General features: G+C 41.8%; 1 protein-coding gene across 3 annotated transcripts in view; it reads left to right on the forward strand.

Annotated features, from left to right (window-relative positions):
• Positions 1 to 24029, forward strand: part of CHN1 (chimerin 1) — a 93330-nt gene extending 69301 nt beyond the window's left edge. For all 3 annotated transcript variants that reach the window (XM_053947754.1, XM_053947755.1, XM_053947756.1), the window contains 6 exons: positions 8213 to 8297; positions 18712 to 18885; positions 19597 to 19674; positions 20823 to 20960; positions 21897 to 22002; positions 23103 to 24029. In XM_053947754.1, coding sequence (XP_053803729.1) covers positions 8213 to 8297; positions 18712 to 18885; positions 19597 to 19674; positions 20823 to 20960; positions 21897 to 22002; positions 23103 to 23274 — 753 coding nt within the window. In that variant the 3' untranslated portion in view covers positions 23275 to 24029. The remainder of the gene's footprint in view (positions 1 to 8212; positions 8298 to 18711; positions 18886 to 19596; positions 19675 to 20822; positions 20961 to 21896; positions 22003 to 23102) is intronic.
• The last annotated feature ends 892 nt before the right edge of the window (positions 24030 to 24921 follow it).

The raw sequence follows: 24921 nt of genomic DNA on the forward strand, positions 1-24921 counted from the left end.
TTTGTGTGGGGCTGGGGAAAGATAAAACTATACTTGAAAAATGTTCTTGATGAGGAGGGCAGTTGTGGAAGAGGAACTGGGATTTATGGGATGAAGGAAGAAGAAGGTGAAAATCTGAGATTAACAGCAAGAAATCTCCTGGCTTGTGTTTATTAGTCAGTGCAATAACTTCCTGATCACTTGGCAAATTTAAAATAAACCTTGACAAAACACCTTAAAGGTCTTCACTCCCCTTCAGCATTTGTGACTCATAGGCCGTGGGGAAGTTTTAGCTCCCTTGACTGGTTACAGGTATTCCTTCAGACATCTCTGGCTCCTGATGATTTGAGCCAGCAGAACACCCTGCAGGTGTTTTGTTACTGCTGCTAGTCCAAGGCACAAACCCACTCTTCTGCCTAGATTAGTGGCATGGTGCTTGACTGAAGCAAGAAAGTGTCTGTGCCCGTCAGGGCTGGACTGAAAGCTGTGCTTCCATGCATCATTTTCCCCAGGATTTGTCTTGTTTCTCTCTTGCATTTCACAAAACAGATCTATCTCCAGACTACTTATTCTTTGCTATCTCTTTGTGCAGTGCTGGGTACCTCATGCTGTTTCCTAGTCACTATCTTACTGGTGCTAAGGGCACAGTCAATTAATTGTAATAAATAACAGTTGCAAAACTGCTTGCTTAATCAGTCAACATTAACAGCATAATTCCCTTTCAAGCCAACAGTTCTTCCAGAGAGATATTTTTCCATGGTTGCTTAAACTGAGTTAGCCAAGGTCCTGATGAGCCTTGTTAGTTGGGTTTCTTCATTCTCCTCCTCGACTGAAGCAATATCCTGGCTTTCTCTTTGAGGATGACCCTCTTGAAAGGCCAGATGGGGAGCTCCAGACCAGAGACAACATGCTTTTCCAGAAGTAACTGGAAGTAGAATATAACCTTAAGTATGCACAAGGAGTGAAGGCTCAGGTGAGGACCAGTCCCTGGAAAGACTTTGCTAGTATAGACAGACTCAAGCATCACTTTAATGAAGAGACTGCTGGTATTAACAAGAGTTACTCTGCCAGTGACATTTGTATCACATCTTGGAAACAAATAAACCCACCTGGCCCTGGCTCAGATTTTACTGGGGTAATTGCATTTGTGCTGGTTGCTTTACTAGTGTAAGAAGTCATAGCAAATCACTTTCATGCCACATCTTATTCTAGAGAGCTTCTCAGCAGAGCCATGCCTAAACACTGGGAAACTGGGAAATGGAAAATGGAGAAGTGCTTCAAAAAGGCCAGAAACTATAACAAACTCTTACTATATTAAGCAGAGCCGTTTTTCTGTGACTTCTGACATGAACTCATTTCTATTTTTGATGTTCTGAAAACTGGGGCAGATGCTGATTTGGGGTAAATTGATCTAGTTCCACTGAAAAGAAGATGCTGGATCTTTTATTAGGAGCAGAACTGGCACTGGACATATTTTTGAAATATCTTTAATTGAGCCACTGCACTAATATGAATATTCAGAGAGAGAGCTGGGTGCCTCTAGCATAGTCCCTGGGGAGAGTCAGTGTGTGTTCCCACAGATAAGAAAACCTCAGGAATTTCAATGTTTCTATTAGACTCCTAGGACTTGAGGGGGGAAAATGGTTCAAAGGCAGGGAAAATACCTGGAGAACATCACTGGAAAACAACTTCCACAAAATTTCTGAAAAGACTTCATCAGCTCTATGTTGTTCCTTCCGAAACTCATAAGGCAGTTCAACATTGATGGATTTTAGTCTTCTAAAGTATTATTTAATGTTACTTGCACTTCTTTTTTTTTCCAAAGCAGACTCCAAATAGCATGATGTTATTTAAACCTTTCTAGTTTCCCAGTGCTAGTCCCTGAATTCAGGCTTTGCCACTGATAAAAAGAGAGAGAGAGAGAAAACCTTTCTTCTAAATACTTTATTTATTTAGGCTGTGATTTCTTCCCACCACACCAGCAGTTTCTTTAGTCTGTATGTGTGGATCCTGTGAGTTTGCCTTGTGCACAGCCCAAAGCCAGACCAGCTCATTTCTCTGGTAAGGCTAGGAAGTGCTCCTCTGCGGAGGACTGGGACTTTGCCTCTAGAAGCTTCTAGTGCATGTTATGCTCTCTCATCATCAACAGCTTTTCCTCCATATTAACCTTAGGATCATGACAAAAACATTCATTTAGGCATCTCTCAGGAGTTTATATTCTATTTACACGTAAGGTATGTATGTATATGCAATTGTAATTCTAAGGATTATATTAGATTTTCACCTCTAGTTTCAGAATTTTTTGTATGGAGGCATGTAGCAAGTAAGTTGGACCTGGAATAAAATGCAAAATGTTTCTGTTTCCAGATTTCAATTTAAAGAAAATCTGCTTTTCCATCCTGAAAGAAAGGTGGCCACTTTCACTCAATTTATAAGCAAAAAAGCCAACAACCTGCAATTCTCATTTTTCGCTTTGGCTCTTGTAGAGCACAAACTAATCTCGATTTCCAGTTGTTCTCATCTCTGCTGACACAGGCAGTGCAAACCAGAGAGTAAACAAGATCTGACAGCTCTTCTGGCTCCAAGTGGGTGAGGATGTTGAGGGAGGTTGTCCTGCTCCACATTCTCAGTGCCCCCAGCGGCGATAGCGATGCTATTTATACCCCACGCTCTGGGCGAGGCAGTGCTCTGACAGCATCTCTCCTCTCCAGAACTGCTGCACAAAGTCATTGGGGAGGTCCCAGGCTGCCTCCCCATGGTTAACACCCCAGCTGGGCTAAGCAGAGTCAGCTCTAGTTCAGAAGAAGGTCTGTTCCACTGCTCTCAGTAACATTCATTTGTGTTCCAGGTTCAGGTGAAAGCAACTATCTTGCAGACAGCGCTCTGCCATGTGGCAGTCTTCTTGCTTCTCAGATTACTTGTCAGCAGCAATATTTTCTCACAGGAGAATTGCCACGTGCTGGAATATTTGAAGTGCTTCAAGACCCTTGTTTTAGAGCCACTATCTAATCATCATAATAGATACAAAGACAAATTGAAGCATTGGCCAAACTGATGATTGAGTTTCTCACTCGTATCTCTTCTTAACCCTTCACATCCAGGCAATCTCTGTCTGGACCAGGGATGGATGAAAAGGACAGTGCCAATTGGATGCCAGCATTGGTGTGTTCAGTGCCTGATAAAATCAACTGTGACAGGGAAAACAGATGTTAATAATACAGGCTGAGTTCATCGTTCTAATTGGGATTTACAATGTCTCCCATATTCAGTGTAAAGCTTAGTAAAGCCCCAATAGGCAGAATTCAGCTGATGGAATTGCAAATCAGTTAGGACCACTGAGCTGACAGTCTCCATCAGCAGTGTCTCATCATCCTTGGGAATTTGTTTGAAGGACAGTATAGCCAGCAGACCTGAACCTTTGGAGTACCATGTGGTGCAAATGCTGGGGATGTGGCACATGTTCAGTCTCTGGTGGACTTGGTCTCCTCTCTGAGCCCCGACAAGGCTTCTGCTTGAAGTGTAAGGCTCTGGTAGCCCAAGAGTATAGATCAGCAGTATTTTTTTCCATCCTTTTTCAAGGTAGCATATGCCATCCCACAACAGATGGTAATGGCTGGATTTTCCAGAGCCCATTACTCTGAGCAGCAGTTTGGTGTGGAGGGCTGTGGAAGAGGTGCTCTGTAGGGAGCAGGGTCTGATGGAACAAGCGTTCCCTGGGACTGTGGCAGCAGCCTTTCAACAAAGGAAGCCTTTTTTGTATACTGTTCCAAACACTTCTGGTTTATGTGCTCAGTGTTAGTTTTCTATAACCATCATTTTTCAAATCCAGCCCTATTTTCTTGCTCTCAGTGGCTTTGCTAAAGCTTTGTTGATCCACCATCTTCCCTCATATCACGTTTGCACAGCACTTCACTAATACTCTCTCATTTTCTTCCTCCCTGCCTTGATAAGTGATAAAATGTAAGTAAGTCTCCCAGTTAAGAATAAAAATTATCTGCTGGCTCATTCCTGGTCTTCAGGTAGCAATCAAGGGTAGCTGAATAACTGCCTTGGAAAAAAACAATAGCATAAAAAATAAGTGGAGTAACAAGATGCATGGGTAACTAACTTCAACAGTGACCTTTATAGAGCCTGAGAAATAACGGGAAGAGATCTGCTTGAGGAGTTCACAGCTTGTGGTAGAATCTGCTGTCAGAGCCACTGCATCATTTTTTATTGGTTCTCCTAAAATTTTGTCCTTTCTAAAAAAGTTTTAATTAAATACAAAACAAAAATAAGTGACATTTTCTAACATTCAGAGTTGTTAATCACAAGAATTAAGCTATTTTTCCTTGGGTTAAGAAAATACCTTTTAAGCCTGAGCAAAAAAGCTGCTCCTACATAGTTCACAGTAGTTACATGTTTATTATGCCTTGTTGATAGTGCAGGAGAGTTCAAAGTAGAAATGCCTAGGGTATAAACCTAACATGAGGCTCTCCTCTTACCTCGGACTTGCAGGACAGCTTAGTAATAGTATTTTATAATGTTTCTAAAGCAGATATTTTTCTTTAAAATTATCTAGACTTTTCTTTTAAATTGATTTTCTTCTCCTGGAATTTTACAAATTAATATTAAAACCAGTTTAATTTGTTCTCCCACTCACTCAGTTTCCAGATTCTTTTAAAAAATTACACCCATTTGGAAAGAGAGAAGATTTTTGGGTGGGAGTGAGAATGGAAGGATTGGGAGATGTAAAACCTCAGTTGGCAATCCTGCTCTCTCACATTTTATAAGACAGTAAAATCTGCATATGGCAGATGTTCTTTTTTACAAGAGGAAAGAAACCCCTTGTAATTTAAGTCAGGAACTCTGGGACTCTGCTGGGTGTGTTTTTAGAAATTTTTCTGGAAATCATCTTTTAGTTTTGAAAACAGACAAGTTGCTTGGCTAGTTTTTAGAATGGGGAATGAAATATAAAAATCAGAATGCTGTATTAAACAGTGTCATGTGATAAATGCAATATTGTTTGCAGGTGCTGGCTCTTGAACTAGCAAAGGGATGCTAAGGTGTTTCTTTTTGGTTGCCAGACCCCACCCATCCTCTAACTAGGATTAGAGGCTGTTCTGACCTACCTCAGAAGACCAATTTTTCAGTATTTTCCTGGCATCACTACCTGTGTCTGATTTAATTCCCAGAGAGGATGTGTATTCAGACCAGGGCAGGGTTAGGTGTCCAGTTCCACTCCACAGAAGTGGGAATGTTGATGCTCTGGCACTGCTGAGCTCTGGGAAAAGAAAGCACTGCTCAGAAACCCCTCAGAAACAGAGGCTTCAGAGCTGGTCTTGTAGGGTTGTTTACACCAGGGCTGCAAGGACATTGTGACCTTTGGGTCTCCTGTTTAATATTGCCAGAGGACCTCCCGTCTCATATAAAGGATGGAGCAAGGCAGAGCATCATGGGACACAGAAAAACCTACCCTCACCTTTTAATCTGTTTTGAGTTTGCAATCAGAATAATGGATTGGAATAAAGGAATTTGGATGGGGCAGCATAAAGCAGAGCAGGCTCTGGGTAAATCCAGCTGATGATATGGAAAGGCATTTCAGTATTTGGATGAAGCCTGGCTGCATGGGGTGAGACAGAAGTGCTAATGCTGCTGAGACAGTGGTTCTGAAGGGCAAAGTCAGTCCTGGTGTTGTGAAGGGTGACCAGCACATGCAGTGTTGGTAGGGAAGAGGAGAATCCACCTTGTCCTTCTTGTTTTTTAAGTTGATGATGAGTCATGTAAACTCTCCTGAGGAGCCAGGGTGATACCAGGGGAACTGGCCATGGTAGAGTCTAGGTGAATTATAGTTACTACATGTAAGAGAAACTGAGCTCATTTAAAAAGTTCATAATATTAAAAACGGAGGCAAAAGGTTGGAGTGGCAGATTTGGGATGTGATAGACCCTGCAGAAGAGTTTCTAAGGAGAATCAGGAGGAGATGGAAACGTGCAAACTGCAGTAGGGAGCAAAATGCTGAGAAGGAAGAATGGTCACTGCTAAAACAGCCAGTTAGAGATCGGACACCTGAGGTTTAGTGAGTAACAACATTGGGGATGGCTCTGGAGAAGCCAAGCTGGGACTCCAGGACCTAAGGACAGCATTAGAAATGCTTCAGCAAACAGCACATCCAGTGATTTGATGTTTGATGAATTGAAATCAGCAACCACAGAGGCACAAGGTAGGATAGTATAATTCTTTTTATTTAGAAAGAACTAATAATATATCCGTCAGCATTTTAAGGAACAAAAGAAAGTTCCCCTCCTTTGTGCAATCAGAGATAGTGAAACCAAAACAACTTACAAAACTGAAAAATATTGTGAAAATAAATTCTTTATTGGCCAGACTTCTGAAATGTCAATTTTGTTTCAATTTTCCTTAATGGGATTTTTGAGAAGTATTTTAAAGAAGTATTTTTCAGGGGGAATTTGACCCAAAAAAAAAAAAAAAAAGACCCAAATTATGCCTTCTTTTTTCCCTGAAAAAGTTCTGCTAGTCCTGCAGGCTTTAAAGCACAGTGCTTTGCTTGAGGATATTAGAATGTTCTTATCCTGGGAAGAGAGCACTGCCAAAGACCTGGATAAAAACCACCAGTCTCTGGAAGAAGGTTGAAAGGATGGGAGTAGTGCAGGTGGGTAATGAAATGAATGGTGTGAAAAATCTCTTTGTGGTGAGAGGAAAAAAGAAAATGGGGAGTACAGCTGCTGACAGTCTTGTCATCGTCTGCTTTGTGGAAGTCAGCCAGAACTGCAGGGAGAAGAGGCCTTGTGGAGCACATCTCACCTTCCAGAGGCGTGTGGGGTGGGTGGGGACAGAGCAGGCAGCGCTGGGGACAGGCAGGGCAGGGCACTGGCAGCCTGTGCTCACTTTGGACCAGGCTATTGGGAATCACTTAGCACAGAGTGCATGTGAATTACGTGGTGAATTCAGGAGTAGCTTTCCAGAGTGTCTCAGCAATGTCACTGCTGCTCCGAGGGTACCCAGGGGGCTGCAGACCTTCCTGTAGCCAGAGCTGAGCTGTGGCCTGGATTGCAGGGTGCTGCTCTGCGTTGTCACTTGTGGGATCCAGCTGCCTCTCTTACATCAGTGGCATGGGGGACACTTACCACCTCAGTCTGGCCACTTTGCCTTTCTTTCAGTGTTCATAGCCAGAGCTGTGTGCAAATGTCAGGAACAAACAATTCCACCAGCTCCTTCTCCCTCCTGCTCCACTCTGATCCGACCGAGCGCTGCACACACGTGAGGTTACTGCCTGCTCCCATACCCGCTCAGTAACTCTGAGGAACTGTGTGACTTCAGCCTAAAGCACTTTTGCTATATTTCACTGCAAATTTCATTTCTTTATTATCATCAGCTACTAATTTTATTTTCAGCCTGTCTATTCTAAATAGCGGCTCAAAGCCTTTTACGCTGGCTAAGGAAGTAATGGTTTTCTCTGTAAAGAATCCTGTGGTTTCCTACAGCAGGAGCTTTATCAGAATAAAGTCAGAAGCAGTTAATGGTGGCTGCAGGATTTGTAACAAGCATGTGAGCCAGGAATGAAAGCAGCATTGGGGTTTTTTTTCTTCTTTAGCTTTGAATTTTTTCCTGCTTCAGTGGATTTGTTTTTTTCAGTTTGGATTTTCAATATGTAGCATTAGCCTGAAGAAAATTAATTTCCTATTGGAGTTATTCTAAACTGGAAAGTCTCTAGGCAAATTTACAATATTTCTGTATGGCACTGGTGTTTTAGCCTGGCAGGACTCTTTCCATGTGAGGTGGAATTGTGCAGCCCCCTACCCATTTCACGCAGTGCCTTATGCAGAGGAGGCCACAGCAGAAGGCGTTTGAAATTGAAAAGTGAGCTCTTGCACAGTTGCTGCAAAAGCCTTGGCTTGTGGCCAGACTCCTGCCCAGACAGAGGGATGCCAAGAGGTGGGAGAAGGGTTATGCCTGCTTCTCTGACCTGGTCTTGGAGCAGACCCCCACAGACCCAGTTCTGCTTCTCGGGATGGAGGACTCTGGTTTTCCACAGGTCTGCAAGAGTCTTGGTTGTTAAATCTTTCTTAGCTCCTTTCTTCCTTTCCTGCAGTGATAAAGGGAAGCTTCCAGAAACTGCATGTGATGCCTTCAAAGAAGAGGAATTCTGCACTGTTTACATGCATTGATACTGATGTCTGTGAAATGGCTGGGTCATTTTCTGTAATTTTCTTTTCTGCCTACTGTCTTCCAGGTGCACACGTTCAGGGGCCCGCACTGGTGTGAATACTGTGCCAACTTCATGTGGGGCCTCATTGCTCAGGGAGTAAAATGTGCAGGTAACAGTCATTCAGTGTTCTTTTCCTGAGTCATTCCTCACTTGTAACTCTGTAATGTGCAGCCTGCTCTGCCGTGACACGGGGGCCAGGGTCAGTCTGCTCCCTGTTCAATGGAAGGAGGAAATGTATCCACTCTGCTGCTGATGGCTTCAGGTATCTGTTCCAGTGACTCACTGGAGTGATGCAGAGCACCCCTCCAGTGCTCATGGAGAGGAGACAACCATCATCATGAAGAGATTTTTTTTCCCCCACCCTTTTAGAATGGAGGAGACAATAGACAGATGCATAGTTAGCTTTATTTCTTTTATACCATTCCATGTATTGGTAGGTGTGAGAAAGTCATTGGGGATTTTGATGTACAAGGTGGTCCTCAGCAAATTCCACATTGCTTCTGTGAAACAGACATTCAGGTTAATTTCATATATAAACCAGCTGAGTCCCAGCGTGCCACAGACCCTAAATCACATCTCCTATTTGCAAACTGAAAAGAAAAGGGATGATGGATAAGGGCTGCCTACTGAAATGTTACATAAACATTGAGGTGCTGCTAGAAATGTATTACATGCATGGGTATCACTGCAGGCATTTCTGGGATAAAGCTTCTCCAAAGGAATACAGTTTGACAGTTCTACTGAAAAGGTTCTTCTGAAAGGAAAGGACAGTCGGCTTTCTTTCAAAGGCAAAGAAAAGGATCAAAGAGATCAAAATAGTTTGCTGTATTTAAAAAGTATTTTATGACACTCTAGCAAACCGTATTTATAAAAATGGTGCAAAGAGATGTTGATGTATGAAGGTCTGCTTATGTTGCCCTGGAAACTGAATTTTCAAGCTAATTTAAGAAAATCTGCTCTGTCTAAAGCTTTCTGAAGTCTTGTCTCAAGCAAATAAGAAGGCTTTTTATCACAGAACTGCAAAATAATGTAATATTTAAAATAATTTCTAGCCACACAGGATTGAAATATTTTTAAATTTTTCACCCATAACTATTTGAATACAATATTTTGTTGTTACCATTACAGTCTGCACTGTCCAGGATGCATTAGAGAGTGCAGCTCTGTTTTAGGGCTTGATTATGCAAAAATGGCATTTCCTTTCTCAGTATTTTCCCTGTACTGAGAATACAGGATTACAGCCATGTCCTCCACTTGTGAGTGAAGATTGTTAGTACGTTTTACTGCTCTTGATTTTATACAGGGTGTACAGTGCTAGGAGAGGAAGAGGAAGCTTTATTTTGGTCTTCTGATTAGTATGTTTTTGATGACACTTGAATCAGTAAGTGTGTCATCTTTATTCCTTGCCTTAGATTCGTCCATTTGGGCATTTAGGAGAGATATCAAATATTTTACAGATTGGTATTAGGTAACTTTGATCCAGAAAAACAATAAAAATAAATGGTATGAAGGTTTGCAATGCTGCATGGCAGTTTGGAATTGATACTGTTGCTTTTACAATTAAATCCAAAGTGCTTATTATTTTGTGCTGCCTTTTTTTTTCTTTTAACCGAAGTACAGCTGATTTTCTGGATTTATGCAGATTTTTCTAAATTGTGTGTTCCCAAAAGCTTCTAAAATCTGGTTTTCTTTCCTCCTTATGAGGCTGGGAATAAGTACTGCATGCATCCATTCTCCTTGCAGCATGAGGAGCATATGTGTATTAGATGACTTCATAGGTTCAGAAACTATAATTAGGGCTTTCTGTCTTGTGTGAAGTTCCACATCAGTGTTGGTAGCTTCCAGTAGTTTCTATGATCTTATCTGTATTTTAAAATCCCATGTTGTATGACCATGCTTGCTGAAGTGTCAGCAAGGATTTGGGGTAGGGTGAGGCTGCAGCAGTGTCTGCCTGTTCCCACAGCTGAGGCTGTGCAGCCAGCAGAGCCAGAAGCTGCACAGATCTGGGCATTTCAGGGAAATATTGGAGGTGCACAGACACAGAACGAGGCCCTGCACAGCCAGTGCTAATGTACTAATGCAGGGGAGCTCAGGCTTCAGTGGTGTGAGTCTGGCCAAGTTTATGTGGTCTTACAGTGCTTTTAAAAGAAAAAAATAAATTTTGCTTCTGAACTGAGTCATTTTAATATGGAAACAATGAGGCACTGTAAACCAGGAGCCACATGAGGCCATTGTTTTTCAGAGTAGGTTTGTACTCAAAAAAAAAAAAAAGTCAGCTTTTATCAGGATGCAGCCCACTTGAATTCAAGTGGGGTTCAATGCCACTTCAGGGAAATCCACAAAATCTGTTTGGTAGTCTGTATATAATCATTTTATTGAAAATACCTACAGGCAAAACTGCATGGATCATATGTCATTTTATACTTCTTAAAGCATTTGCTTTTTATAGCAAACAGTTGCACATTTCAAGAGAACTCTATTTTCTGTACAGAAGTGATGAGTTTAACAAATAGAATGGATTACTGCATGGGCTACTCTCAACCATTTAAAATCCTATTCTGTGCAGAAGCCCAAAAACATGCAAAAAGAGATGTGTAGGACAGTGCAAGACTGGACAGCAAAGATAAATGTCACCCATTTCAGAAAGGAGGAAGAGCCAGTGGAAAAAACAGAGCTTATTTCTAATGGCTGGTAGTTTATGTTACACAAAGTAAGCCAATCCTTTAAAAAATGATCAGCTGGAACTAAACACTCGTAAGAGTACACATGCCACAGCAACCAGCAAGGATGCCCTGGCAAATTCAGCTGGAGTCCTGCTTTGTTTCAGTCCAGCATGGCTGAATGTGTGTCTCTCTGCCAAAAGACAGACTTGAGTGTGGTCAGGATCTTTCCAGGTGCAGTCTTGTATTATTAGTTCCTGGAAGGTGGATTCTGCCTAACTTATCCTGGTTCAGGTTTTATGGTAGATAAAGAAGGAGGACTATGTCTTTTTCTTCCTTAAAGATGAGAGGTAAACATAGGCACCACATTGGACACCTGATGAATGGTTGTTGGTTGAAATGAGATGTTGGGTGTTATCTGGACTGCAAAGGTTTGGGGATTAATACAAACTACCAAACATGAGAAGAACTTCATTGTCTTCCAAACTTAGAACTTGGGGTGATGTCTGGGATTTGGATCCTGTAGGAAATTAATTGGTGGGTGTAGTATGTAATCTGAATTCTGCCTAAGGTATCTAGCAAAACAGAAATAGTTTCTTTTTTCCTTAAATGTCATTCTCTCAAGTTTGGTCTTTATTTCATCAGCATCTTTAAAGACAGATTTTCTTCCCTAGAGGGAATCTTTATAATAAATATCTGCCCTACTACCTCAGAGAGTCATACTTCCAACTTTTGCATCTAAGTCACAGGCCCTAAAAATTTTTGTGAGATGAAGACACATCTGTATGCGAGGAGTCTGCCTTTTCTGATGGCATGTTCCATCTCTAGCATGCTTTCCTGCAGGCTTCTCTCATAAGTAGAAATGACTGAAGAAGTATTTGAAAGTATAATGCCACCATTTTGTGTAAACACTGAAGGTCAGTAGAAGTTAATGAAGACATAAGATTTTACCCCAGAACAAAATCCAATGCATGAACTTAGAAAAATGTATTCTTAGTTACATTCCTCCTATGTAAAGCTCTCCTGTGTTCACAGGGCTTGTCCCACTGCCCAGAATGTGTTCAGAAGAGAACCTATAACAATAGTCAAAGAAAATGTGCAGATGTGCAGCAGCGGGTTCTTTTTATGGATGATACAAACATGTAACAGGCAATAGCATTACCAAAGAGTGTGTTCTCAGAGACTAGAGCATTGCTGATGCTGTTCCTGTGCTACCCAAGTGGACTGGTAGACTGGCAGATTAGTAGATTTGTCAAGCTGCCACCTGTCTCCAGCCCATCAGAGCTCTCAAAGTCCTTCCTCTGTGGGCTTTTGCTTGTTCCTCATGAATAAACAGTTCAATCAGAAGATTGTTTTTTGGAACAGGCTGGTTACAAAGCATTAATTAGCTCATCTTAAAGATAATTTTTATATATATCTATTTCTGTGGATGCTTTTGGTGGTATTTTGGGCTGCTCCTAGTAACACCAGGCAGCACAACCTTTTGAGGCTGTACACAAAGCACCATTTCTGCAACCTTCATAGTTTTGCTCCAGACTATCTCAGCCTGCTACACATGTAGCATTTCCTATCTTCTACTTTCTTTGGAGTGGGTAACTTCTCTCTGAAGAACTGATAGAAATTAACTTGCAGCTGAACTATCAGTGTGCAGATAATCAGCTCCCACTGACAGACCTCAAGCAATATTGCTGCCAGTCCTGACCACAGTAAGATCTGGGAGTTCATTTTCAAAAGAGCTAAAGTACAGTCTCAAAGCAGTTTTGTGAATTACTGCTTAAGTGTTTAATTTCCCCATTTCATCCATTTCCTTCTCCAGCAATTGAAAGATGTGCAGCTGCCCCATTTCCTTTGCTATTTGTTTTGCCTTGCTATGAAATCCTTTGTGTTGGACAGCCCTGTGTTGCTCCATTGGTGTGTGAGGATGGAGGAGAGCACAAAGGAGCCTGTCCATCCTCAGGCATTGATTGTGCAGGCAGAGTGCTCATGTTTTCTGTGCCTGGAAAAACAGCTGATGCTCTTGTGACTAAAGTCAGCAAAGGGAAAGGCAAGGTGTTCTCATCACATTGCCCACTCTCAAGGTATTTTGCATGGCTCAGTCATGAAAAGCTTCCCCTCTGCCCACGCTTGTGCCTTAAAAACACATCCAAGCTCCTTTGGAGATGAGCACCCGGATTCTGCTGGTTGTAGAATGCCAGGTACAGACAGTCAGCCCAGTAAAGGCCCAAAGAGCAAAGCAAAGCTACTGAGGTCAGGGCTGTGGGAAGGGGGCTGGACAACAGCCCCTGCCCAGCACAGCAGGTGCTGATGCTATTGGAGATGTGTGCTGCCTGACAAGCTGTTCCACCAGCTCAGGATCTGGTGGTGTTCCTGCAAGGAATGAGCTCCAGAATTTTGAAATGCTAATCAGACAGCAGAGCCTTGCTTCAGAGCTGTTCCCAAGGGGAAGCTATTCTGGAGCTATATATTCTTGAAACTGTAAGTCCTAAAAGCAGCTTTATCTCCAAGCCCACACAGACCTGGAAGCCTTGAACAAGCCAGTGGCCCAGCCAGGGAGCTGTCGAGGAGGTAGGCAGGTGTTGTGGCAGGAAGCCTTGAATGAACAGACCCTAATCTTTCAAAACTTCCATAAAATGAAACCATTGTCACTAAGTGTTTTGGAGGCACAAAAGTAAGTATTCTTTTGATTTGAGATAAGGGAATATTGGCTGGTTTGATAGGCTTTTTTTCTTTTCATTTCATCAGCCCTGATTTTTTGGTAACATTAGGTAATTTTGTTGCCAAGTAACTAGCTGCCCTCTTGAAATTCCTGTCTTAAAATAATGTACCCTGTAGTGCATGAAACACTGATGTGGATGTAAGCAGATTTTAGGGAGCATATTCCTATGTTTGGAAGCAATTTTTGCCATGGGGCTGTTTAGTGAAGTGGCTTAAGGCTCTGGTGAAACCAGGGTTGCTTCCAGATGTGCATTGCAGATGAACACATAGCACATATTCGAGGCACTGTGACAGCTCCAACGTGGCCATTCAAATTGCAGTCACGCAGCTGAGGAGGAGGAAGAGGGCAGACCTTCACAGCACCCTGCTGGATTGTGCTTGGAAGCAGAGTGCAGCACCTGGGGCCACTGGGGTTGCTATCTTCACTTGCCTGTTGGAACATGCTGCATCCCATGAAACAGAAAACATGGCTCCCTCTGCTACAGAAAAAGCGTTAAAGTTTTAAAGAAAAGCTACGAGTTCATGAGTGATGTATGAGAGCAAATGGCTTTCTAACCTATTCACTCTTGCAAGAAGGAATGATACCAGTACTTTGTGCTTGTGTAGAGCCCACTGTCTTCCTGTGTCAGCTCAGGTGTGAGGCTGTTGCCCTGTCTGGTAGGTGCTGCAATGGACCAGCCCAAGGCAGTACTCAGTGCCAGCACCACAGCTCCACGCTTCCCACCCTCCTACACTTACCACAAACCTCAGAAGAGTCTTTCAAGACTTCTTGCAGATAATGTATATCTACCTTTTAACTCTTAAAGCTGCTCTTCAGAGTGATAGAATGCATCAATTTTTGGGGGAATAATTTGGACATATAATTAGAGTGATGTATGTAGCACATGGTATCATTCCAATGGAGCATGATCAGCAGCCATGTTAGCCAGTAAATCATAAACCAAAGGAAATATAAAACTGACTGAAGTCAAATCAACAGTATAACAAAACAGGACAGCTACGTATATTTGAGTCTCTGCAAATATTTATAGTGTGTGCTCATGGGCCAGTAGTAACGTACATCTATCTTTTGGCTCTGCTCATGCATTTAATATGAACGTGTTATTTGTTCTCTTAGCCCAGTGGACTAACATCAGTATTAACTGTTTCTATAACATTACCAGACCTTCTTCTAGGCATCATAGGAAACTATTGTCGGGCTGGTTTTAAATTTATTACTTCTCATAGAAGTAATGTCACAGCCCATCTGAACTCCTAGATCAATATGCTGTTAAAGCCAGGGCAGTTTATCACCGACTTTCAAACCTGTAGTCTAAAATTACTTTCTGCGCACCCTCCTTAAATTTCCAAACTTCCTATAAACTCTTGAATTTATGACTGCATTGGTTTTGGTCCATGTAGTATATTTGAAAAGTGGCCACAGTTTGATAGCACTGTAAAAGTAACAGTAAGAGTGACTTACAATTCTGCTTCTGAGAAATCATCTCTGTAAGGTGAAACTGATTAACCAAAGTCAGCAGAAGTTTCACTATTGGCCTGCAAAAGCTCATGACTGTATCTTTTACATCTGTCCTGTATTATTCCAGGATTTATCAGCAGATACAATGCTTTAGGGAGATTTCTCTGAAGCTCCTCACCAGCCAGCAGGTTCTGTAAGAAATGGGTAAGGCTCCTGGTTACTTTAGATCCAGAGTAAAGCTGCTATTCTGAATATATTTTGACGTAATGAAAAGTAAATAGACCCTCAGTCTGAAATTAAATTAATCCTCTTGGTCTTAATGAAGTCAGCCAAATTATGAAGCTCATGTGCAAACAAGGCAAGCAGTCTTAAGCCTTTACCCCACAGCAGCATGTGGGGAGATTTAGGACTTGGCCTTCCTCTTCCTTCCCACTTGATTCTAAGATAATGGCTTTTGAAGCTTTCAGAGCATCTGCAATGAGAACAGAGGACTTTTTTTTTATTTAACAGTATTCAGTTTGCAGTACAATTCCCGTTGTTTAGTACTAACAAGTAAGTTGAATATAGTTGAGTACAAAACCAGGCCATTCCCAGTGCTCTGTGGAGAGGAGGACTGACCTCCTGCCATGGTGCTTTTGAGCTTGGTGGAGTTAGCAAGACATCATCCTTAGTTATCAACTGAACCAGAGTGAAGTGACTGAGACATGGATATTCTGTATTCAGTATTGTCAGCTGGGGTTAGAGGCCCACTTGGTTCAGGAAGCACAACACTGGTGAGTTTCAGGTTCTTTATTGGAAAAAAATACCATTTTCTGATGTAAATTCACTGAAATAACCTTGATACATTTACTGATATGAAATTACTAAAGTAAGATGGTTTTCTGTGCTTACACAAGAGGCAAGAAGCCTTAGTTATTACAAGGACACCACACAGCCCAATAATCCTGAACATAAGGCTCACACGTTTTCTAAACATTAGGTATCTGAAATATTTCCAGGTTTTAAATGTTTCTCAGGAGTGTTGATAAGCCCTTAAGCAGTGGGTTGGTGCATAAAGTCTAATCAAATGCAAAGGAAGAACAAATGAGAGAGGAGAAAAGTTGACTTCTGCATTTGTAATTATTATTCTGGGATTAATGAGGTCAGATTCAAAGCCTGTCTGGCTCTATGGGATTAGCAATAACACAATTACTGTCAGAAGCAAGGTTTTCACAATGAAAACATCTCTGTAAATTGAGATTTTAATGAATTGAAACTTTCTTGTATATAAATATAATTAAGATGATCTCAGTAAAGGCAGTAATTAGTTTAAGTCAAGTGTAAGATACTTGGGAGTATTTTTTTTTTCTTTTTTTTCTGTGTATTTTATTATTAATTATCCTTGGGTTTCCAGAAATGTAACTCTAAGCTATATTGCTGTTTGTGAGAAGCAGTTAATTTGCACTCACAGAATCCTTCATGGGTTCTCATGAGTGAGGTGCTGCCATTCCAGTGTTGTAGACATCATTTTTGATAGACAGGTAACTTCATGCTTGTTGGAAGAGGTGCTTATTGAGGCAGTTTTAGGAACTGTATGTACAATACTTTTATTTGCATTTGTAAATACTATTATTGTAATGTTAAGATTTATTCCTAAATAAAGGAAGTCAAGATTTAAGATTTCCTATGTGGTCTCAATTTGCTTCCCTTGAGTGTGTGTTAAGATGTTGCCTCTAATTATTTGACTATTTTTTATTTATACTCCTCACTTTGTCTTTATTTTGAAAGCAGACTGCTTTAATAGCACCTATTCAGTATTTTGTCTTGTTTTTAAAAGTGCTGTTGTTACTAATGACACAGTATTCAAACCTTACACCAAAAAATACTTATTTTACCTGTGCATTTCTACAAACATTTATTGATTTGGTTCTACAAGACCCAGAGGCGGCAAGAACGGCTTCTCCTTGCCACAGCTGGAGCAGTGACTCACTAGAGGGCTCAGGTCACATGTTCCAGTGAATGTGGGTTCCCTAGTTAAAGCACAGAGAGACCTGGTTTGTCAAAGTTCAGGCAAAATGTGGCACAGATATTTACAGCAAAGGAGGAGCTCCCCTTGCCCGTGCTGGCTGGCAGGCTCAGAGTTCCTTTGTTCTGTGCTCAGAAACTACAGGTAGGGAGATGCTGGGCATGTGGCCACTTGGGGGACGCTTTGGGATCTTGGAGCGCTTGACTAAATGTGGGATTTAAATAAGTGCTCAGGTGAAAGCAAGTCACTGTTCCCTCATTGCCAACGCTGATGCAGAATGCACGCTTCCCCACGGGGGAGGGGCAGCAGTGGGGTCTGGGCTGTGCCCGGGCAGCTGCTGGAGAGAGCTGGGGCAGAGCAGCCCCGGGCTGGGCCCTGGCGGGCACCGTGTGCGCGCAGTGCTTCTGGTGGGCTTTGCCCACGGTGGGGGTCACAGCCCAGAGCCGCAGCCAGGAGGGAAATTCGGCACCACAGCTCCCTGCCTGTGTGTTCCCTGCTCCTCACAGGGAACAGAGGTCACTTCTGCACAGAATGACCTCCAGAGAATTCTAATCAGCCATTTCATCTGGATCAGGATCTGAGCAAGTTTTGATGGATTGAAGGTGACATGCCAAACTTTAATTGCAACCAGAGGATCCTAAGTGACAAATCTGGTTGTTTTACAGGCTTTTAAGTAAACAAAATGCTTTTAGCAGCAGGCTGCAGCTGACTTAGTGGAAATTAAACTTAGTGATGAATTCTGATTTACTGTTTTGGAAAGAACTAAGTCAAATAACTTGGAGCTTTAATGGAAGTACAAGTATTGGCAAAATCAGCAGGAACAAAATAGGAAGGGATTCTCAGTAGATAGATACCCAGTCCTGCAGTGAGAGAAGAAAGTACAGATTTTCATTAAGGCATTGATCCTTCAAGCTCCTACATCCCTTAGTGCTGTGGCAGTGCAGGGCGCTCGGGGTGGCAGGGCAGCAAGGTGCAGGAATGCTTGCAGAACAGGGCTCCCTGTGCGTCCCAAGTGCACATCAGAGCGTGGCAGCCACCCTCAGTGGGATGTGGTGCCAGTTCTCACTGGGCTTGGCTGCTTCCTGACAGGCACCTGGCAGTCTGCATGGCAGAACGAGAGATGGCACTGGGCAGAGTCACAGGGTCAGTGCCGGGATCAGCTCCCCTCCGGGCAGAGCAGGGCTGCCACACCTGTCCCCGAAGTGGCTCAGGTTTTGGCACTGCCTTGCCAGCTCACTGCTGAGGGGTTGTGGCCTGTTTGTAACCCAGTCCCTACCTTCATCTCCCTAGGAGATGTCTGAAGTGCCAGATCCAGGGCTAAATTGAAGATGGAAGTGTTAGGAAATCCCCAGTAACTTTGGGAGAAAAGTCTTCATTGTGACAGCAGTGTATGTAATAGTGGTGGGGAACATAATTGACTCCTAGCTTCTGATTTGAAAAAACATGGAAAGCTTGTCACTCTGTGTTAGACCACCTAGAAACAGAAGAAATGTCTTGGGTAGGAAATCCTTCTGACTTCAGGGCTGTCCCTTCTTCAGGTATTTGGTGGTTAAGGGCCCTGAAGAGAAGTAACTGTTGTGAGTTGAGGTTGGAATCTGCCAGAGCCATTTGTACTCCACACACTGATCTCAGAATACATTTTCAGCAAACACCAGCCTAATAATGTTTTCATTTTTTCCCGCAGATTGTGGTTTAAATGTGCACAAGCAATGTTCCAAGATGGTCCCAAATGACTGCAAGCCAGACCTGAAGCATGTCAAAAAAGTGTACAGCTGTGACCTTACCACGCTAGTAAAAGCACACTTCACCAAGAGACCAATGGTGGTAGATATGTGCATTAGGGAAATTGAATCTAGAGGTAAGGCATCGTTAATGGACTTTTGTTGCTTTACTGATAATCCATTTAGATTGATCTGGGTCATCTGGGTTTCTGCTGAATGTATGATTGCTCAAAACAGATTTGCACAAAACATTTTATGACTGCCAATTACCCTGCACAGCTAATATTATACTTTGCATTATTTCATGGTTCATACCATTTATAATTTTTATAGATTCTGCTAGAAATTGCTTAATGAGAAGTTACTGCTTTGTAGTTACATATTAGTGCCTATCTTTCCTATAATATATTCATTTTAAAAATTAAATGAATGTGGCAAAACAAAGGGGTTTTATATTAATGTGTTCACTCTTGCTAGTTTCCCTAGCCCACACTGAGTATCCTTTTCTAGAATTAGGGTACTTGTTTTTATTCTGAAATAATGACTGATCATCAAGCATGTTAATCTCAGTTATTTTTAAATGAGCTGTAATTGGTTTAATACGTTCCTTTAGCTCTGAAGTAATTTTCATAAATACAGTTCAGTGCTGATAGAACAAGGCATCTACTGCAATGGTCAGGGTTAAAAACCCAGAATAAGGTTTCATTCTGGAAGAAAAACCTGATAAGGCTTTTAAAGCATGTCTGCTTTTTCTACCTTAAATGAAAAACTTGCCAAGGGAAGAACCAGGTTGAAGGCAACTGTAAAAATCAGGACTAATTTTAACCTTGTTAAATTGTTCATTGCAGGTCTTAATTCTGAAGGACTGTACCGAGTCTCAGGATTTAGCGATCTTATTGAAGATGTCAAAATGGCATTTGACAGAGGTACAGTCTTTCCTGCATGCTGGAACTTGGTGCTGATGTATAAAATATACAGAGCTTTTGTGCAGAGCCTCTGTCTCACGCGCCACTGCACCAGTGGTCTGAAGGAGTTCGACGGCTGTGCTGGCAGGAGGGGAGACGCCCCATCAGAAAAGCATATCAGCTTCACTTTGGCCTTTATTACAAAAATCTACTTTTCTCCTTCCATCAGTATCTGTGCTCCAGTAACCATGTGTGTAGGAAGGACAAAGCTTTGTGAACTACTGCCCTAGTTTGCAAGTCAAACTCTGCTCGGAGGGGTGGGGGAGGGATAGAGGGTGAGTGGTGAAGTGCCTTAAGAGAGCTGTGCAACTTAAATCCATCTTTCTGGATGAAAGCTCCAAAATAATAAGATGAATGCAATACTGCAAACAAAGTTTGAATTATTACAGACTAAAAGGTCACTGAGAACAAATTCTTCTCTCTGAGAAAAGACAGTGGGAAAATTAAAGGCTTTCCAGCTGCAGTCCCTCTATCCCAGTAGAAATCAAGTCCAGAATCTGTGCTGGAAACTCTCTTTCCTGTTTGTCTGGAGGACTGGACCGATTCGGACAACATCTGCAGTGTTAGCAGGGTGGGGACATGCTGGAGAAGCCAAGTTCTGGATGTGTGTCCGCTGCAGTTTGGAGTAGGTAGTATGTTGTAGTTAAATAGTCATCACGTGTTTTTCCTATAAAATAGGGGGGCTGTGCACAAAGCTGGTTTTCTGCCTCTTACTTTTTTTTCCCGACTCCCTGGTTTGTCATTCAGTGCTGACGAATGTGTTGTTTTGCAATGCAGTGTGTTCAGAAATAGCTAAACGTCCACACCTTATTACAAGACAGATACTGCAAGATGAGGCAGGCAAGTTTAAAAAAAAAAAGCCCAAACTGTATTTTTTAGTAATTATTTGAAACAAAGGAAAAATATGTTACTTTATAAAATGCTTGAGGTTTTCACCCTGAAACCATGAACATCACAGTCCAGTAATGGTTTTATGTACAACAGCCAAAATCTGTAGTTGTTTCCTTTTCAGTAATGTTTGCTTAAGTGAGTTATTATTTTTCTTTTGAATGCTGCTGTACATCTGTTTACATTTCCAAGGCTTTAATATCAGTGCCTTCTCCACACAGATGGGGAAAAAGCTGATATTTCTGTGAATATGTATGAAGATATCAATATTATCACTGGTGCACTTAAACTGTACTTCAGGGATTTGCCAATTCCACTCATCACATATGATGCCTACCCAAAGTTCATAGAGTCTGCAAGTAAGTATAACACATTTTTGTCTGCTTGTCATTCTTAGCCTTTTCTACTTTTTGTGCAGGACTGTCCTATTTGTTTTATAGCTGTCCCATCAGCTCTTACACTGCATGCCCAATTTAGTAAGGATTGCAGGACTAAATACGTCCTGACTGCGTGATGCTGCCTGAGCATGGTTACATTTTCCTTTGCCTTTGTCACCAGGAATGTTTCCTTTTCATCACACATTATGGATTGTATCACTGGTGTGTCTTGCATGAGTCCTGGGTACTTGACAGTGATTATTTAAAGTGTATTGGTTTTAGGGTGCCAGAAAGAAGGTGATTTATGGAAATGTTTAGAAATGAGATGTCGTTTGTTTCTGGAGTTGTTCTTTTTGAGTGTTTTCATAAGCTGATAACCACTCATTCTCCCAAAGCCACCTTTGGGGCTGGCCTTGCAGAAAGTGTGTCTACAAGCACAGCAGCAAGCCCATCTGGAACATCTCTCCCAAACATCCTGGCTGCCTGAAGCATTTCTGTGATGTGTTCACACCAGCCACACCTGGAAAGGCGTGAGGTAGCCGTGGGTAGAAAACAAGGACTGTATGCTGGCCTTACAGCTCCTTCAGAGAAGGCTTTTTCCAAGTCATACGGAGAGAGCCAAAGGAACTGATGGCAAAGTTCCCAGCAGAGTTTCTGCTCTCCCAGAGTTACACCTGTAGATTATTTGTGCAAAACCAGTCCAGTCAGCAAGATTGCCAGAGGATTTTTTTTTTTAGTAGGCTGCAGGGAATCTTTCAGTGGAGTGCAGTTTGCTTTGGGGAGTTTTCTTTGTCCAAATCCTCCATGAACAGTCCAGCAGAGCTGTGAGACCCTATCTCCTGTGCAGGCCAGGTTGCTGCCTTTCTGTGTGTGAATTCTGGCTGTTTGTGTGGTGACAGTTGAACATCTGTGTTTCAGAAACCACGGATCCAGATGAACAGCTGGAAATTCTCCACGAGGCGCTGAAGCTGCTGCCGCCTGCACACTGTGAAACGTTACGGTATCTCATGGCACATCTGAAGAGGTGGGTGGAATAGCTGCAAAGAACTCTAAGCCACACTCATTTTTAGCAAAAATCCATGTTAGCACCTCCAGAAAAGTCTGGTCAAGGCCCTCCAAATCCTGGAAAGGGCCTGTGGCAGGAGTGGTACTGTGCACAACAGCAAAACTCAGACACAGGGGATTATCCCTTGCAAAGCAAAACCAAGGTGGCATGTTACCAGGGTGTCCATTTTAGTTTCTCAAGTAACATGAACTTATTGTCAATATGTAAGAATCATTGCCTTTCCACAGAAAAACTATTTTAAGGTCTCTTCTGCCTTTTTTCATTTTGTAGTTCTTCTACAAGTAGGACTGTGTTGACTCTGCTGAGTGCCTCAGGCAAAATTCAGCTACTGAGTTTCTTGCCTGAGTTGTCCCTTTATTTCAGTGACATTTCTAATGGGTGTTTTAAAATGGACAAAGGGATGAGAGACATAGGAACAAAAAATTCCACTTTACAGCTTGTGACATGTGAAGTTAATTTTTCCTCACCCTGTTCAAGATTAGCTGTTGCTGCTCTACCTAGCAAGTTGCTTTTGCACATCATATTTCTGGTATAGGTGAATGATAAGGTAGAAAGGTGACAAAATTCACTATTTTTAAACTTCTGTTTAATGCTTTGTTAAAAGGAGCTGTGCTGCTCAACAGGCCATTGCCTTGCTGCTGAATTCAGGCAATCAGACACAGCTCCTTTATTTGGAATACTTACAGACTGGAGACACAGCAACTCAGTTACATCAGTCTGACCTGTTTTCAGATAAAAACTAGGGCAGAAAGGGAGAAACAGAAGAAAAATCCTGAGTTTGTAGTTTCTGTATATCAAATGAGTTGTTCATGCAGTGCAAGTGAGCATGGTCTGTGTGCTCTGAGGACAGACACTGACTCACCACAAGCACCACAAAACATTTTCTTTCACTCACTCCCAAGTGTTTCACCTGACACTCCCATGTGCGACCTGCTGGAAACAGTGGCCTCTCCTTGGGGAAAGGCACGCATTTCTGTCCAGTTTCCCTGATTTTCAAGCATATGCAGGCATGGTCTGGCACAGAAGAAATGTGAGAATCACTGGGTTTTTTTTTACAGAGTAACGCTCCATGAAAAGGAAAACCTGATGAGTGCAGAAAACCTGGGCATAGTTTTTGGACCAACTCTTATGAGAGCGCCGGAGCTGGACGCGATGGCTGCGCTGAACGACATCCGCTATCAGAGACTTGTGGTGGAGATGCTTATAAAAAATGAAGACATTTTATTTTGAATATTTTGGGGGTTTTGTAATAAAAAAGGAAGCAACAGTGTTCTATGGATGAAGGAATATTTTAAAGTAATTTAATGGCTCTTGTCACTGAATTCCATATTTGCTAGAGCTTTCGATGTATTCAGGATAAAAATGAAGGAACTCTTTGTCATTTCTGTAGTGCCATTCAGCTGATGTTGAAAAAGGTTAACACATACTTTCCAGTACTAGTAATCCTGGGTGTTTATCATGTTAAAATAAAAAACAAAATGCCTAAAGCTATTGCATGATTTGCTCCCTGTTCTCCCTGTTCTGGTGAGACTCATTCCATGAAGAAAACAACTGAACTGGTGCAGCATCTTTGTTCTGGATAGTTTGTGATTGTAATTCAGCATGTTTCTCCGTGTAAACCTGTTGTGAATTTGCTTTTTTGTTCTATGTAATTGGTTTCTGATACTAAAAAGAAGGCAAACTTATGTGAAATGGAGCCTCTGGCCATTTATTGACATTTCATATTCTTCTCTTCCACTTTTGGGGCTGATTTCTTCTTGGGTTTCTTTCTGTTTTTTCATCATATAGTAATTTGTTTTTAACAGAAATAAAATTGTACTTTAAGTGTTACTTTAAGTAATTCTCCATGATGTTTATGGTGGTTGCAGTGAAATCTGCAATACTGAACAGTGTTCCTTTATTATTATTGCTATTTCAATTGTAATTTTGTATTTTTATCTGGCATGCATATATTAATTTATTAAATTTTGCTTTTAGAACTCTAACATTATGCTATTTGTTTTTTTACTTACTGAACTTATTTCAAAAATACTGATAGTTTCATTTCTTGCATTGGCACTTTAATGCCAAACAACCTGTGACTTAAAGAAATTAGTTAGAGTTTTACCAGTTTTGACAAGACTATTCTAAATATTTTGGATCCTGACATGTTGCTAAGGTTCTCACAAATTCCTATCTACTCTGAAAACTCCTTTCTTCCTTATCCCAAGATGCCTCTCAAGAAGGCTTCAGAACTCTTAAATAAACCAAGAAAATTTTTGTCAAGGAATCTACTACTTCATAAAATATATCTATTGTTGTAATTGCCTCTGTGTGATCTGGAATGGCTGTTTGCAATTACACAACTGTAGCTACCCACAGTAGATGGATACACCACCAAATTTCACATGCAGACATCCTAGGACATTTCCTTTACACTTCAAAGGTTCAGCTCTGGTGCAAGCACTTTGGTCAGCCCTGCAAACACCTCCTGGAGCAGGAGGAGAACAAGGAGGAATAATCACCTAGTGATCAGAACCAGCTCTGCTGTCAGCACAGCTGACAGCAATAAGGTGCCTCACTGCATCCCACCCTGCCTTGCATGTCTGGCTGGGAGAGGAGAGGTGAGATGGTGGAAGATGGCCCTTCTGCAGCTCTCCTGAACTGGGGATTGAAGGATTCCAGGAAGAAAAAGGTGAAGCTGGGGATGTGCACTGTAAGCATGTGGGGAATGCTGCTCTGGGCTTGGGGCTGCTAGGGAGGCAGAATGGGGGAAGTTTTGAGGGACTCTAAAGTATGGTTTAGTTTGAGGTTTTTTTCAATCATCTGTAGTATTGAAAGTGGCTTGCTGTTATAATTCTTGTTCTAATTAGTGCACGTTATCACTTTATTTATGGC

Source organism: Vidua chalybeata, chromosome 7 (genome assembly GCF_026979565.1).
Source record: "Vidua chalybeata isolate OUT-0048 chromosome 7, bVidCha1 merged haplotype, whole genome shotgun sequence".
In the NCBI taxonomy this organism is placed as follows: domain Eukaryota; kingdom Metazoa; phylum Chordata; class Aves; order Passeriformes; family Viduidae; genus Vidua; species Vidua chalybeata.